At 35.3% G+C, this 17,206-nt stretch overlaps 1 protein-coding gene across 2 annotated transcripts in view; it reads right to left on the bottom strand.

Annotated features, from left to right (window-relative positions):
- LOC123544908 (serine/threonine-protein kinase Nek9-like) overlaps positions 1–11,548 on the bottom strand; it is a 92,258-nt gene extending 80,710 nt beyond the window's left edge. Inside the window, exons 1-7 of one of the 2 annotated variants that reach the window (XM_045331063.2) lie at positions 11,235–11,548; positions 8,090–8,267; positions 7,655–7,707; positions 4,068–4,138; positions 2,889–2,994; positions 2,113–2,162; positions 1,562–1,643 (exon numbers count right to left, since the gene is read on the bottom strand). In XM_045331063.2, the coding sequence (XP_045186998.2) occupies positions 1,562–1,643; positions 2,113–2,162; positions 2,889–2,994; positions 4,068–4,138; positions 7,655–7,707; positions 8,090–8,267; positions 11,235–11,465 (771 nt within the window). In that variant the 5' untranslated portion in view covers positions 11,466–11,548. The remainder of the gene's footprint in view (positions 1–1,561; positions 1,644–2,112; positions 2,163–2,888; positions 2,995–4,067; positions 4,139–7,654; positions 7,708–8,089; positions 8,268–11,234) is intronic. The other variant, XM_045331062.2, reaches the window with a different exon arrangement.
- Positions 11,549–17,206: the final 5,658 nt, after the last annotated feature.

Genomic DNA, 17,206 nt, shown 5'->3' with positions numbered 1-17,206 from the left:
ATTTGCAATGATTCTTAACCAAGAAAAGCCTAATGAATATGAATACATTAAAAAAGCTAGTTTAATTCCATATCAGCAAAAAATAAATCAAGCTCCAGTGCTAATGCACTCAAAGTCAAAACACAAAAACCATAAAAGCATTTCACAGTCACTTCTTATAATTAATGTCAAGCAGACATCATATAATACACAAATACACGTCTTCTTGAATACATGCTACTGATCTATCTTTGATCTGTACTGTCGGCATAGACGATTCAAACAGGTTAAACCAGTTTCTGATGGCAGTGTCAAAAATTTGCATGAATTTCAGTTACATTATTTAAGTCACAGAAAGTTTCAGTAATAATAACTATGTTTCTAAAGTCTGGGTTTTGAAAAATAGGAAAAAGTGGACCCATGGAAATTTAATTTCACTTAAATAGGAAAATCTAGAAATGTAAACATTATGGATTTCTTTCGCTGGTTTTAGTCATTGCATTGAAAGGATGTTTAACTTTTATAAATAAATTTTCAGGTAAGAAAATTTTGTTTGTCTAATATTTTTGACGTTTATTGTGCTCTTTCCAAGTGACTTGTGCAGTGTCACTGCAGTTTTATCCTCGGGGCAGATTAAAAAGATTACGCAAGACAAAAGATCGAAACTAAAATTATTATTTGTTTGCAAAATTGTTTGAGAAATTATGACAGAATGATATCCAAGAATTTATCTATCCCAGATGTTTTACGTACGAGAAAAATCATTATTTTACAAATCTAAAACTCGGTTAAATACGTCTGCAGTATTGCACAGATAACACTATGTACCACGATTTGTCCATGTGGAATTTTCTAAACAACTTTTTGCATGAATTTTTTGTAGTATATCAGGAAATCGGCAGGGTTCGGTAGACACGAGGTTCTGGGTTTTCACTCGAACTTATCGAGAAAAACTCGTATTTGACCCGCACAAAAAATGTACCGTGCGTCGGCTTGACCCGAGGAAATTTTCTTTTATGCGTCTTGAGTTCGAAAGTACTGCCCCTTGTCAATCAAAATCCCGGTGAATTCCAATATTGTTCGCCGCCATAAGCGGAAGTATGGCAGTAGGCGGAGCTTGGTATATTAATCAGCTTCTGGCTGATGTCAATCATGCCACGCGCCGACTGACACGTGGGCTTCTCGCGGTTTGTATTTGGTACAATAATGTCCGTCATTGCCAAAGGTATTTATTGATCAATGTGTAAAAGTTAATTGATAAACAATGCATAGAAGAGCAGCCTATTATCGTATTTGTGTCACTTGTTAATTAGCGGTATACAGAAAGCGTAACATTCACATATTTTGTTTCTTATCGGTCATATCGATCATTCATGTAGTTGAACCTCAACGAACACTGTCTAGGAAAACTTAGCGATACAAATAGTTACCCAAAAGAAATAACGAAACAGGAAAGAATAAAAACACGGCACCGATAAAAAAAAAAATCCGAGTTTTTGGTTAAAAAATTGTTTGAGTCGCGGCGATTTTCGTGAGTCGGTCGCGTTACTGCAAACAAACAATTTTTTAAGGATGGCCTTACCGTGCCTTGAAAAGTTCTTGTCAACGTCAAAAGTTCATACAAAACACATCCAAGGGCCCACATGTCTGTTTTGTAATCATACCTATAGAAGAAAATTTGTAAGAAACACCAAGCAAAATATTAATTGTCATAAATACAGAAAGATGTCTACATCAACTTCATTCCACATACATGGAGGAAATCCTGCAACAATACTAGTTTATATGTGGAGGGGAGTGATGGTCTTGTGGATGAGAAGACAAGTAAAGCTTGGAGTCAAGGGTCAAAACCTTGAACTTTACATTGTTACCTAAGGCAATACTTTTACAGGAAATAATCTATTTACAGATACAATAATTTCATACATACAGTCAAACTTTGTAAACTCAAACTCGAATAATTCGTACACCACCCTTCTCTCAAACTCGTTGTCAGGTACCAGAAAAGTCCCTGCATAATGAATTTTGTTCGATAACTTGAAAAACTGATCTCTCACACAAATTTTGCTGGCACTGTAGAGTTCGAATTAATGAAGTTCCACTGTACTTAACTGTAACTCTGGTATTACTTACTTTGCTCCCTGCATAATTTCAGGTGACATGTATAAAGGTGTACCAGCTACCTGTAAACAGATTTTCAGTAAATACATTGGAAAAACTGTTGTATCTAATAGTAATACATCAGGGACTGTTAAATCATTTAATTCTGCTGGCATAAAACTGTATGATTTAGGCTTAAATGATTTTTTCCTGGTGGTAGGAATTGGTGCATTTCAAATTATAAAAGCTGTAAGTAAATTTGTTCACAGGGATTAAATACTGCTGATACGACTACAAAAAGTTACAAAATCCAAAATTCCGACACGATATACTTATCAAGAACATTTGAGTTGCGCCATGAGAAAACCAACATAGTGGCTTTCAACCAGCATGGATCCAGACCAGCCTGCACATCTGTGCAGTCTGGTTAGGACCCATGCCGTTCGCTAACGGTTTCTCTAATTGCAATAGGCTTTGAAAGCGACAAGACTGCGTGGATATGCAGGTTGGTCTGGATCCATGCCCATCGCAAACGCACTATGTTGGTTTTCACATGGTGCGGCTCAATTACGATATCAATGTTATAGTAAAGTGAGACTTTATATCCATCCTAATGTGATCTAAACCAGTTTACTCTTTCGTTTTCAAGGTATTTTAGGTCGTTTCAGTCTTAGACAGAAAAATGCATTTTTAAAACCATCCTTTGTACATGGGTAATTATCATTATTTGTTGCAGTGTAGTGCCGGAACCATGATCAAGGACCTTTTGCTGAATTTAAAGCATTTAATATGATCAAACAAATGCTTACAGTTTCTGCCATTTCCGAGGTTGATTCAAGAACTTTTGAAATGCCAAAGTCTCCTAACTTCAGAAGGTCCGTCTTTGTCATGAATATATTTAAACACTTTACATCTCTGAAAAATAAATAAACATAGTAACCTAGGTGTATGTTAAAACTTTTTATGTCAGAAATGCTAAATGCTAAATTAAATCTGGAAACTAAACTATGACAAAGTGAAAGGTTCATATCTCAAGACTTGTTTAACGATTTTATCTTACACCAGAAATCCAATGAAGACTTTAACACAATGAACCAAATCACCCAAACTTTACAAATTGTTCACAAACACAGTTCAGAAATTTTATAATAACATCTGTTTTTGAATACTAGTCAATAGTTTGTGTAACTGTATTAAAAATACTTTATAACAGCTTCAAACAATATTTCATAAACATGAAAAAGCCAAACACTTTGGTGAACTGGTAAAAGTAAAGGGTGTGTCTTTTACTGGTAATTAAAAGAGAGCTTTCTTTTCTACCTGTGAAGTGTTTGTTACTGTATTATATCATGTTTATGACAGAGAGGAATTACCTATAATGTCATGTTCATGACAGTAAGCTAATGCTTTGCTTCCTATGCATAATCCCATGTTCATGACAGTGAGTTAATGCTTTGTTTCCTATGCATAATGTCATTTTCATGACAGTGAGTTAATGCTTTGTTTCCTATGCATAATGTCATGTTCATGACAGTGAGTTAATGCTTTGTTTCCTATGCATAATGTCATGTTCATGACAGTGAGTTAATGCGTTGTTTCTTATGCATAATGTCATGTTCATGACAGTGAGTTAATGCGTTGTTTCCTATGCATAATGTCATGTTCATGACAGTGAGTTAATGCGTTGTTTCCTATGCATAATGTCATGTTCATGACAGTGAGTTAATGCTTTGCTTCCTATGCATAATGTCATGTTCATGACAGTGAGTTAATGCTTTGTTGCCAGTGTATAATGGCATGTTTGTGACAGCGAGCTAATACAGTCATGCACTTTGTTACTAGTATATTATATCATGTTCATGACAATGAGCTAATGACTTGTTGCCAGTATATAATGGCCTGTTCATGACAGCGAGCTAATACAGTCAAACACCTTGTTACTTGTGTATGATTCCATGTTCATGACAGTGAGATGATGCTTTTGTTACCTGTGTATGATACCATGTTCATGACAGTGAGCTAATGCTGAGGCCAACTGAAACAGGTACCACTTCACTACCTGAAAGACATATGGCACTTCTAAAACTGATGTATCTAAAACAGAAATCATTTTTTATATTACATATAAGATAAACTGACTGCTGATTTCTCCGACAATATTTCATTCAGAGGCACATAGGGCAGTTCCATCTTATGAATTTTAAGTATTTAAATGCATAAGTAATTTGTTTATAATGAAAAGGGCAAAACAATTGTAATGTTATAACGTAACCTGTCTTCAACCACTTTTCAGAAATACACTATATTTCTATGTAGAAGAAGTGATATAGTAAATGCCACACACAAACTTCTGAAAATCAACTGATTCTGATTAAACAAAAAAAACTGCATACTGTTACAATCAAATATAGTTAATGGTATTTATCTCTTTTATAGCACGTTTTAGTTAATTAGTTTATACTAATTTACTTAGGTTGATTGTGAAGCAAGTTCTACAACTAATATTAATCACTCTTGACACCTCATTCCTGATGGAATCCATCGTCACAAGGGTATGAGAGAAAAAAAGTCAAGGACCTCTGACATTTTCCTATTCAGATTGCCTATCCGATTAAGGAAATAGTGACATAGGGATAGACTTCTGAAATTGCATAGTTACGATAGTTGAAGACCATTTCTTGATAAATGCGACTTCATTTTACAAGTTTATGAACAAAAAAGAAGACTTTGTAGACATTTCTCATTCTCTCTTCTATTAGAATATGAACATAAATCATTTTTACGTTTTAAACATCTTTCCCCCCCAGTGACGCAACAAAATAGTTCACATGCTTTTGTAAATAATTATTATATACGTATGCTGCAAAAATGGCACTTGGTCACAGGTGGGAAAGTGCTTAAAATTGAAAAAAACTACATACAGGGTGTCAGCAAATAAATTTTTACATAAATATTTGACACTTATTGCATGTGTTTCCTAAACCTTACATATCTACAGCTTTATTCATTTTTGTAAATATTTCAAGCACAGAAAACACCAAACTAAATAAACAGGGGACATAGAAAGTGAAGCTAGAAAGCAGACAGATCCTTATAAGTATATCTTATGAATTTTTCAGTCAGATCTGTTACCTCTTGACAGTCTAAGTCCGTCGATTGAGTGTCATAAGGATTGAGAAAACTGTATCTGTCGTAAGTCAAGAACCAAGCAAGCGGCTTTGACATATTACATATGTGTCTTCAACGTAAACATGACAAAGAAATACAGATGAACTGCTATGGAAATAGTGCCACTTAGGTGCAAATTTTTTTCCTTTTGTAGGACACAGTTGAAGCGAACCTAGAATGCATTTTAAGAGCAACATTTGCATTTTTTCGATCAAGCATCCTATACCCTAACAGAACTACACCAGACACCATCTCATTAACTAACCCAGTTGCTTCCAGAACTCACACTGACACCCATAGAACTAATACTGACTCACCCATAACTAACACTAACACCCCCAGAATTAACATCAATTCGCTCACACGTCTGAAACTTATTTTGAAGCCAACCTAAATACTAGTAAGGACCTCAAAGAACTAACACAGACACCCCAAGAATATCTAATATAAATGTTGATACTTAAAGCTAGTGAAGTTCTGTTCCACTGATATAAAATGCTAAAAGTAAGGCATCCCTGAACCCTCAGTGGAACAGGCAGTCTCCTGCACCCCTCAATTTCAACTGAAAAAGGCCAACTACGCCAATGTATGGCCAGCTACACCTCTGCATGTATTCAATAATAATCCTCCACATAATGCCCGGTCAGTATTGTACATGTGTATACATACTATGCCCCAACGATAACTTGATATTTACAAACATGACTATAAATAGATTAAAATGGAACATAGGGAATTCAACATTTTCCTAACATGTTACAATCTAAATATTTCTAGATTTTATACCAGTTACGAATTAGCTCAGTGGTAAAGCATACAGTCCATGTTCAACAGATCCTTTGCCGTGTGGGTTCGAAACTCAGCATCGACATTTATTTATTTTTTAAATTTTTATTTAACTTTTGCATAAAAATTAAGATTCCTTCATGAGCTCTGTGACAACACGACAGAGAGGTATCTAAAGGCGACATGGCAGATCAGAATACTTTATTATATAACAAAGATGATATTGATTAATGCAAATAATGAACATACTATTGTGTTATATAAAGACATATATACAAATACAAGTATGCCCACGGGCAGAATGTCGAGCCCACCAGCACCTTTGACCTCTAAGTGTGACCTTGACCTTGGACCTATGGACCTGCTTCTTACGCATGACACTCCGTCTTATACAGTGAACATTCATGCCAAGTTACATCAAAATCCTATGTATGAAGGAGAAATGCTCCGGACAGACTTCAATTTGACCTTTGAGATAGGAACATGGGTTTTCACATGACACGCCTTCTCACTGAGTTAAACATTAATGCGAAATATAAACAAGATTGGTCCATGCATGTCAAAGTTATGATCCGGACAAAATCGGACGGACGCACGCACGCACATATACCGAAAGTGGCGACCGTATCAGCTCACCGCAAGCGTGCTCGACAACAAACCATCAAAGAAAGAAACAAAAATACGGAAGCAAAAATGAAAACGAATACGAAAACGAATAGGAAAAACAACAAAAAATTCTGGGAAAAAAACCCCTCAGGATTCGAACCCACAAAACGATCTGCTTACACCCAATTATTGTCTGCATTTTACCCAACTGAGCTATGTTGCCATATACTTAGTGGATAATTAAAATGAAAGAAATACTAATATTTGCTTGTCAAGTAATGTGCACGCATTATGAATGGTTATTTCATCAGTTATCATGACTTAGACTCGTCCTCGCGTTTCGGCGGGAATCACGTTATTATTGGGGATTAGTACAGTATAGCAATAGATGTATAGAAAACAAACAATAGGATATGATCAATGCATCAGTGTTATCATGGGCACTCGGGTGGAAATAACTAAAGTACAGTTACTGACCAAAAGTTTTGTTCCACTTTTATTTTTTCTGTTTCGTTTATTTTCAAAAATGTCAATAAAACTGATAACCTGCATGTTATCAGTTTATTTATTGTGTTAAAATATTTCATAGTAGACATACCTTAAATACCAATGCTTATTATAACTAAAATACACATTTTAATTTTTTCAAAAATATGACCCTTAGATACAAACTGTTCGAATTTCAAGAAAACGAATATGAAATAAAACTAGTTTTTTTGTGACAGTTTGATCGGAATATAACTAATTTATCATTATTTGAAGCTGTTATATAAAACTATCAGCTACTGAAGTTAAGAAATAGCATTGAACTTAGGGCAAAATCCCAAGCATAATGTCCGACGTCCTTTCCCTTTTAATGCCGAGCACCAAGGTGGCTACTGGTACCATTTTTTAAGTCTTTTGTATGAAATGGCCGAGAGTCAAACCTATAATCTCCTGCACTTGTAGGGAAAGCCCTACCACTAGGCTAATAAAACGGTTAATTATCTTCATTAATTTAGATTAGAAAATTTACCTCTTCTTCAAATAGTTCATTCTGTTTATCAATTTTCTGAGCCAAGGATCCACCTAAAATAAACAATATTGACATCACATGATTCTGAAAACATTTAAAATAATTTAGTATACCTTATTACCTGGATCTAATTGCTTTGTTACCAATATCAATATAATAAAAGAATGATTACTTAGGAGTAAAAATTCCCTTGACTCATATGTAATGACTGCTACAGCAAATTAAAAAAAACACATCTACACCTCAAAATCTCAACAGCATTCAAACCACAGCACTTCTTGGATCCTCATTAAATACAAATTACAAAATCAGGCTTGGAGGTGACTTTATGATTGAATTATGTATATGTTCAACAAACTGATTTTCCTAACCAAAACAAAAATTGTCATATGTTAAATCACAGAAAACTATAATTATGACAAGAATATATGTTACCATTTGCATACTCTAGTTCAATGAGAAGTGTTTCCCCATCAAGGAAATGGTTATAGTATGTTATAATGTTAGCATGGTTGAGTAAGGATAGAATGTCAATCTCGTTCACAGCATCTCTCTTCTCCTTGTCCCCCAGTCTCGCCATGTTGATCTCCTTCCATACCACCAGACTATTGTCCTACAACATAAGCAGCAATTGTTATTATAAAAATTGACATTTTAAATTAACCTAGCTGAATTGTACTTTGCCAAAAATAATCTATTTTCTATAAATATGTGTTTATTTTCTTGGTCTAACACCATTTTCAGTCACTGTTGTAGTTCATTACAAATATTAAACTGTTCTCTACAACTAACTGACACTATCCCAATCTGAAGCACATGGTCATGATTGGAAATCTTCAGCTACACCTACTAAGCTAAGTGAGCCTTCACAAAATTTGTGAGAATGAGTTACTGACCTGTATTACTGTCACTGATCAAGTAACAGTACTAACACTAAATTATTTTAATCAACAGGCATGTCAGAAAGGCCTATTTGTTAAGGCCAGAGAAAACATCTATTTGATTCCAGACTTCTTCAAGAATTTATGCCAGTGAAACAATAAATAAACTACTCTACATTTATCTGGCCTCTGTTCCTTCACACCATATTTGCCAGCTTGATATAGAATACTGTACACATTCTCAATTTTTCAAAACACTCTCAGTTTTTCGTGATTTAGATTGCAGAAAATTACTATTCATATTCTATTTGGCCATAAGCTTTAATAAGATCACATTTGGATACAACAACTTCGAGAAGATCAATATCTTTCAATGGTCATGGGTATTACAGGATTAATGTTGTGATATATAAAACTGTTTCCTATAGGGAAAGGACAACCATAAGCTAGTTAGCTTTCTGTCCAATTCCCTTATCACTGTTATTGTAAATTATTTGTGTAATGTCTTGAACAAATAAAATATATATTAACCCAAAATGTTTTCCTAAATATTTTACCTATTCAACAATATTCTTAAATAAATGTGCAATTAATTGACAAGAACCTGCAGAAAATGGGTCAATAGAAAGCAAGATATGTTGAAAGACAGCGCTCTCAACAGTTACTTTTTAAAAAAGTCTACCAAATCTAAAATATTATTGTTATCTTATTTTTAAGGTATAAGCAAGTGTGAAAGATTTATATAAAAAGATTTTTTATGGGTGGGGGTGAAAGGTAAAGGTAAATTATATTTACTGTTGTTTCGTGAAACAATGAACATAAGCTCTATCGAGCTTTTCAGCGGCCCTATTTCAAGAACAGTCAAAACATATTATACCTTACCCCTAGCAGTTTGCTGGTACCCATTTATAGCTGGGTTGACTGAGGCAACCCTGATCAAGCGCCTTGCCAAAGGACACACCACAATGGGAGTAGCCTAGTCTAAATAATTTGACAGTCAGATTGTTTTATATTTGTGATGGCCCTTACAGAAGAAAAAGGCCTGCCGCATACTCTTGCTGTGTACATACAGCGTATTTGACGCGTACATGATGTGTACTGAAATCAAGGGCTGTAAATAGTACACAGGATATACACCACACATACACCGATAGTACGTTTGTAGTACACTTGACATGCAAATGAGCTCTGCCGCGTACTACTTGCTGCGTACATGTACATGCTGTGGACTACATAGTACACAGGATGTACGCTAGAGGAATCTAGTACGCGGGAAGTACGGAGAAATAGTACACAGCATGTACGCAGCACATACACTTTTCACATGCAAATGAGCCTGCGGTGTACTACCCCTGCGGCATACATGCTGTGTACTCCTGCGGCGTACATGCTGTGTTAAAATTATGAGCAATTAAAGCCTTTATAAAACATGATAGAATTGTGTTTTGCTTAAGAGTATTCAAATAACAGTGAGAGCTATTAATTCTTCTCATAGGGCGCTGTTGAGGCATTTTCTTGGTAATTATTTCATGTATTACAAAATGTAATGCAACGAAGTTCAAATAAGGCTTTTTAATTATTCAAGTTAGAAAGCTCCAGGATTAATTCAAAATGAAAAAGAATATATTTTTACACTGCATGCAAGGTGCAGCTCAGAAATCACTTAGATGTAAGCTTCACAAATGAACATTGCAAATAGTTTGGCAAATTTTCATTGTTCAGAATAATCTGAACTATTCTATGCTATTAAGATAAAAGTTACTCGGAAATCAAGTTCTTGCTTCCAAAAAAAAAATGTACAAATCCTTCCTGCATGAAGTGTACTTCAGACTTTTACCTAAAAAAATTCAAAGTATAAACACCAAAAGAAAATGAACAAGTCCCTCCTGCGTATATGAAGTGTACTTCAGACTTTAACTTATAAAAAAACTAAGTATAAATGCCAAAAGAAATTGTACAAGTCCTTCCCACGTAAATGAAGTGTACTGCACAAATTTCAAAGTATCTGCTGTGTACATGCAGTGTACTATTTTCTTGTACAAGTCCCTCCTGCGTACATGCAGTGTACCCCTTAAATTTTCAGAGTCTGTGCTGCATACTTGAAGTGTACTAGTGACCTCCTGCGTACATGCTGTGTACTCTTCGAAATAGCATGCGGCATGTATGCGGCATGCAGTGTATGTAAAATGTACTCCTCTGGCGTACTACTGTGTTCACGGCATATACACAGCAAATATGCAGCATGTACGCCACAGAGGCTTGCTTCTGTAAGGGGGGTAATTTTACCATCAAAACTTCAAAGGACCAAAATTAAGGATAAATCAAAGACCGTCACCGTCATGCAAAGAATTGGTTTTATCGCTTGCGCATATTGCCGTGTAGAAGCGGTAAATGTTTATCGTAGTCAGTACATACATAGGTTTAAATCGCTAGAAAATTTGTAATTTTGGAAAGTATTCAATATTTCCTAGGATCGCGTCAAATTTGTTTGACTAGCCTGGGTAGGAGAGAGGGGAAATGGTTGGTGTGTGTGTGTATGTGTGTGTCATGTGGGGGGGATATTTGTATCTATGAAACAATGATGTGTTAGGGTGAGAAATGTCAAAAAATCAGAAAGGTGGAATAGGGCTGGATGTGACTTTTCTAGGACCTGACAAGTCCTGTTTGAACGATAAATATTAATAAGGTATAATGCCTACTTCAATTTTCCTATACAGATTCGCTTCTGCAAAAGCCCCTGAGCCTAAACTGCGCACAAATATGTATGATGTTTCGTGTCCACCTTCAAAATCAAGCGGAGTAAAATCAGAAAGAGCCAGATCTTCTTCTTTGGTCGCCATTTGTAAACAAGAAAGCTTGTACTCTGCATGAATCATAACGAGTAGAGACAACCGAATATGAAGCTGGGCACCAGGCATCAACCAATGCATGTTAGAATAATTTATTTGTGTGTCTGACCAATTTATATGACAGCTTACATCAGGCTGAACACCACTAAATCCAGCTGTTCTTTATTTTACATTCAGTTTCATGTATAACGGTAAACAGCTAGAAAATGTTGATGATTTTTCGTATTTGGGCATTCTTTTTAATTTCAATGGTAAATTTGATAAAAATAAGAAAAAACTAGTCGATCAGGCACGTAATGAGCCATGTTTTCAGTTATCCAGAAAAGCCGCACTCAGCTTGCCTATTTCAATTCAGATATGTTTGTTTAATACTGTTGTTGTTCCAATACTGTTATAGTAGTCGCAACTTGACCGCGATGGTTGACCTTCGGCTGATTATTCATGTCGATTATTTCATTATAGAAATAAAGGGTGATTAGGGGGCCATGTATATTTATATGGGATTAGTTTGTTTACAGAGCATTATCAAAGTATGTATATAGTGGACGCAGTGGTATTTAATACCTGCACACTTTTAGTTACCGCACCCTGCGCTCACTGTATACGATTTACCTGCACCAAATTTGTTAAGAAAAAACACCGAACTATGATACAAATACTTTGATACTGCACTATATACAAACTAATTCCATATAAATATACACGGCTACACTAAGCACCCTTGATTTCTACAAGGAAATAATCGATATGAATAATCGGCCTAAGGTCAACCATCGCGGTCAAGTTGCGACTACTATACTTACATGTGATCAGTTAAAACTTTCCAATACACTAATTTATAATTTCACAAATTTAAAATTCCACTTTCTCATGCAGCTCGTGTTTTACGTACACTCCTTTTCAATAATAGGTTGTGCCTCATTAAGTATTATAATAGAAAGGTCAACCATCGGGGTCAAGTTGCGTCTACTATATACGGTAGTGAGGTTTGGGGTACGGAGTGGATAAGTATAGTAGAGCAATTTCAACTTCAGTTTTGTAAATTGATTCTAAATTTGAAATCTACAATTCCTAACTGTATAATTTATGGAGAGCTGGGTTTACAACCTTAATATCCCCACCCTACAAGACCCCTGATACAACCCTGAAAAAAAAAAATTCAACTATCAAAACAGTACTTATTAGAAGGTCTAATAAGTACTGTTTTGATAGTTGAAAAAAAAGTTTTATCAGGGTTGTATCAGGGGTCTTAGGGTGGGGAGAGGGTGACCAATCAATGATACTGCCACCTGTGATAGGAACATGCTGATTTCGATAGAATGCTAAGTGAAACATACTGAAATGCAGTAGAGTAAAAGAAAACACAATGCTATTTAGAAAGGGCACGAGGAAATAGAAAAAGATTAGTACTGTTTATATTTGGACTACTTGCGAGACCAGCGGAGGCTTACATTTTTGATTTGGTAGTGATCTGCCATAATAAGTAATTACATAGTCACATGACCAAATATTTATGAAAAATTGGTCAGAATGTTTGTCTTGATGACCTCTAGGTGAAGTTCGGATGTGGGTCATGTTGGGTCAAAAACTAGGTCACCCAGTAAAATCGAATGAAAAGCTTCACAACACGTACTCTAGAGGCCACATCTATGCACATCTTCATGAAACTTGGTCAGAATGTTTATCTTGATGATCTTTAGGCCAAGTTTAAAACTGGGTCATGTGGAGGCAAAAAACTAGGTAATAGGCCAGATTAAAGGAAAATCTTGTTAACACTCTAGAGGCCACAACTGAAGTTTGAAACACATGAGAATTTGTCAGAATGTTCATCTTGATGACTTCTAAGTTAAGTTTTAAGTTGGGTCATGTGAGGTCAAAAACTAGATCACCCTGTCAAATCAAAGGAAAAGCTTGTTAACACTCTAGTAACATTTATGACCCTATCTTCACGAGACTAGGTCAGAATGACTTGATGACTTTTAGGCCAAGTTTGAATCTGGGTCATGTGGGGTCAAAAACTAGGTTACTAGTCCAGATCAAAGGAAATCTTGTTAACATTCTAGAGACCACATTTTAAGTTTGAAATTCATCAAAATTGGTCAGAATGTTTACCTTGATGAAATCAAGGTCAAGTCTGAATACAGGGCATCTGGGGTAAAAAAGTAGGTCACCCAGTCAAATCAAAGAAAAATTCTGTGTGCGCAAATATGGGCTGCATTTTTGACTGAATATTGTGAAATTTCATCAGAATGGTCTTCTTGATGAAATCTAGGTCAAGTTTAAATATTGGTCATCTGGGATAAAAAAAACTAGGTCACGTGGTCAAATTAAAGGAAAACATTGTGTATGCAACTTGGTCAGAATGTTTGTCTCCATAAAATCTCAGATGAGTTCAATTTTTATCTGGGTCATGTTTGTCAAAACCTAGGTCAACAGGTAAAATGAAAGAAAAAGCTTGTTCACATTCTCGGGGATACATTTTTGATTCAATCTTCATAAAACTTTTTAAGAATGTTTGTTATCATGAAGTCTTAAATAATATTGAATCTGAGTCACGTGGGGTCAAAAACTAGGTCACTAGGTCAAATCAAAGGAAAAACTTGTTTACACTAGGACCATATTTTTGTTTCAATCTTCACAATCTTTGTCAGAATGTTTTATTTTATAAAATATCGGACGAGTTCTAATCTGGGTCATGTGGGGTCAAAAACTAGGTCACTAGGTAAAATAAAAAAAAAAAATGCTTGTTTACACTCAAGAGAGGTCACATTTTTGGTCCAATCTTAATGAAAATTGGTCAGAATATTTGTCTCCATGAAATCTTAGATGGATAAAAAATGGGTCAGGTTGGTTCAAAAACTAGTTCATTAGGCCAAATTAAAGAAAAATCTTGTTTACACTCAAGAGGCCACATTTTTGCTCTAATATTCATGAAACATGGTCAGAATGGTTATCTCTTTGAAAACTCGGACAAGGTTGAAACTGGGTCATGTGGTATCAAAAACTGGGTCACTAGGTCAAACATGTTTACACTGTTATGGTGTGTTACTCAGGTGAGCTAACTATGGCCATCTTGTTCTCTGTAATTAATTGATGGATTTGCTTCAAACTTATTCCCCATTATCACCCACATCATATGGCCCAAGGGCCATAACTCTTGCTACAATATTTCATGAATTATCCCTCCCCTCTTTTTACTAAGAATTTCAGGTTAAAGTTTGGTGCACTCTCTATCTCAGTTATTAATATATGGATTTGATTCAAACTTAAAATAATTGTTCCACATCATCACCCACATGGATTCACACAAGGTCCATAACTTTTCATGGATTATGCCCCCTTTTTACTTAGAATTTAGGTTAATTTTGATGCATTTTCATTATACCTCTCTTATTACTGAAGGGATTTGATTTAAACTTAAAACACTTGTTCCACATCATCAGCCACATCAGTTCAAAAAAGGGCACCACAATTTCATAATTATGCCCCCCTTTTACATAAAATTTCATGTTAAAGTTTTGAGGCACTTTCATTCTCTAGAATTTCAGTTTAATTTTGATGCTTTTTTCACCATATCTCTGTTGTTACACAATGGATTTGATTCAAACTTATAACAGTTGTTACACATCATCACCCGCATCATATTACACAAGGTTAATAATGCTGGCACCAAAATACTATGAGTTTTGCCCCCTTTTTACTAGAATTTCAGGTTCAAGTTTTTTTGCACTTTTGCTCTATCTCAATTATTAATAAACAGATTTGTTTCAAACTGAAGTTGTTCCACATTATTAGCCACATGATATGACCCATGGTGCATTATTTTTGCAGAATTTGTCCATGAATTATGTCCTATTTATACTTAATTTAATGTTTTGATACACTTTATCTCCATTTCTGTTAATACATTTGACACAGACTTATGTTATTTCCAATACCTGCATCCACATTAGAGTATTGAACACTCCAGTAACAGCCCCCATTTTCTCTGATATGCCCAGTTTCACCATCCAGCATCGAAAAAGTTGAGTGCACTGTCTCCGGTGACAGCTCTTGTTTATATCTAGATCATAAAATACACAAGAGCTGTCTGATGACAGCGCGTTCGACTATTTAAAGCATTGATTGAAGAACGGGGTCAAAATATTTCCACGGATATTCAGACAAAAGAAATAAATAGATTAGACAAACAATGTTCCTGTATTTCTTTGATTTCGATAAGTCTTGCACTAAATGGCAATGTATGAGCCAATTTCAAAGTCCAAAAAGGGCCATAATTCAGTCAAAATAGTTATGTACTCTTGCCTACAGGTGGAAATCATAATGATAAACAAGTGTACAAAGTTTAAAAGCCATATGTCAAATAGTTTTGACAAAACATGGACTAGTATGAAAACAGAACCAATTTCAAAGTCCAAAAGGGGCCATAATTCAGCCAGAATAGAGGACAGAGTTATGTACTCTTTCCTACAGATAGAGACTATTATACTAAACAAGTGATAAAAGTTTCAAAGCCATATGTCAAATACTTTACATAAAATATGAACTGGTACGAAAAACTTAACCAAGATTTCTAAGTCAAAAGGGGCCATAATTCAGCCAAAATTCTTGCTGGAGTTATGTACTCTTGCCTATAACTGGACATGGTGATGGTAAACATGTGTTGAAAGTTTCAAAGCTTTATCTCAAAAGACTTCGTCAAAATATGAACTGGTACGGAATATTAACCCAGATTTCTAAGTCAAAAAGGGCCATAATTCAGCCAAAATCCTTGATGGAGTTATGTGCTCTTGCCTATAACTGGACATGGTGATGGTAAACAAGTGTTGAAAGTTTCAAAGCTTTATCTCAAAAGACTTTGTCTAAATATGAACTGGTACGAAAAACTTAACCAAGATTTCTAAGTCGAAAGGGGCCATAATTCAGCCAAAATCCCTAATGGAGTTATGTACTCTTGCCTATAACTGGCCATGGTGATGGTAAACAAGTGTTGAAAGTTTCAAAGCTTTGTCTTAAAAGACTTTCTCAAAATATGAACTGGTACGAAAAACTTAACCATGATTTCTGAGTCAAAAGGGGCCATAATTCAGCCAAAATCCTTGATGGAGTTATGTGCTCTTGCCTATAACTGGCCATGATGATGTTAAACAAGTGTTGAAAGTTTCAAAGCTTTATCTCAAAAGACTTTGTCAAAATGTGGACTGGTACGAAAAACTTAACCAAGGTGTGACGCCGACGCCGACGCTGTGGCAAGTAGGATAGCTCTACTTATTCTTCGAATAGTCGAGCTAAAAATTAATTACTAGTATATGCATTCTTGTATATCTGTTGACTTACCTGGAATACAACAGTGTAACTGTTTAATCGTATACTGGTAGCCTTCTTTCAAATATTCAGCAGTGATTTCCTTTTGCACGTGAATTGCGTGCCCTTTACCCGGCATGGCAAAAACAACCTACTTTCACTGTGGGCCTATTTTTATATTGTATTTATAATTATCACTTATAAGGTACATTGTCAGACTGATAAATAAATGACATTCTCCTAGAATCTACACTGGCACCATATGCAGGTGACGGTCTGTTTCATATTAAGACCAATTTTGGTATGAGCCATTTTGATCTTGGTCAGTTTCTGAAATACACCCAATGAAAACACCTAAAAATGATTCCCCATGTTGGCATACTTCTGATGCAAAAAAAGAAAAAACAAGAGCTGTCACTAATGGTGACAAATGCCCCCGCAGCACCTTGACCTTTGACCTGGTGACCCCAAAGTCAGTAGGGGTGGTGTACTCAATAAGTACTATCAGCATGTGAAGT

Source organism: Mercenaria mercenaria, chromosome 1 (genome assembly GCF_021730395.1).
Source record: "Mercenaria mercenaria strain notata chromosome 1, MADL_Memer_1, whole genome shotgun sequence".
Taxonomy (NCBI): Eukaryota; Metazoa; Mollusca; class Bivalvia; order Venerida; family Veneridae; genus Mercenaria; species Mercenaria mercenaria.
This window is presented reverse-complemented; position numbering and strand designations above follow the sequence as displayed.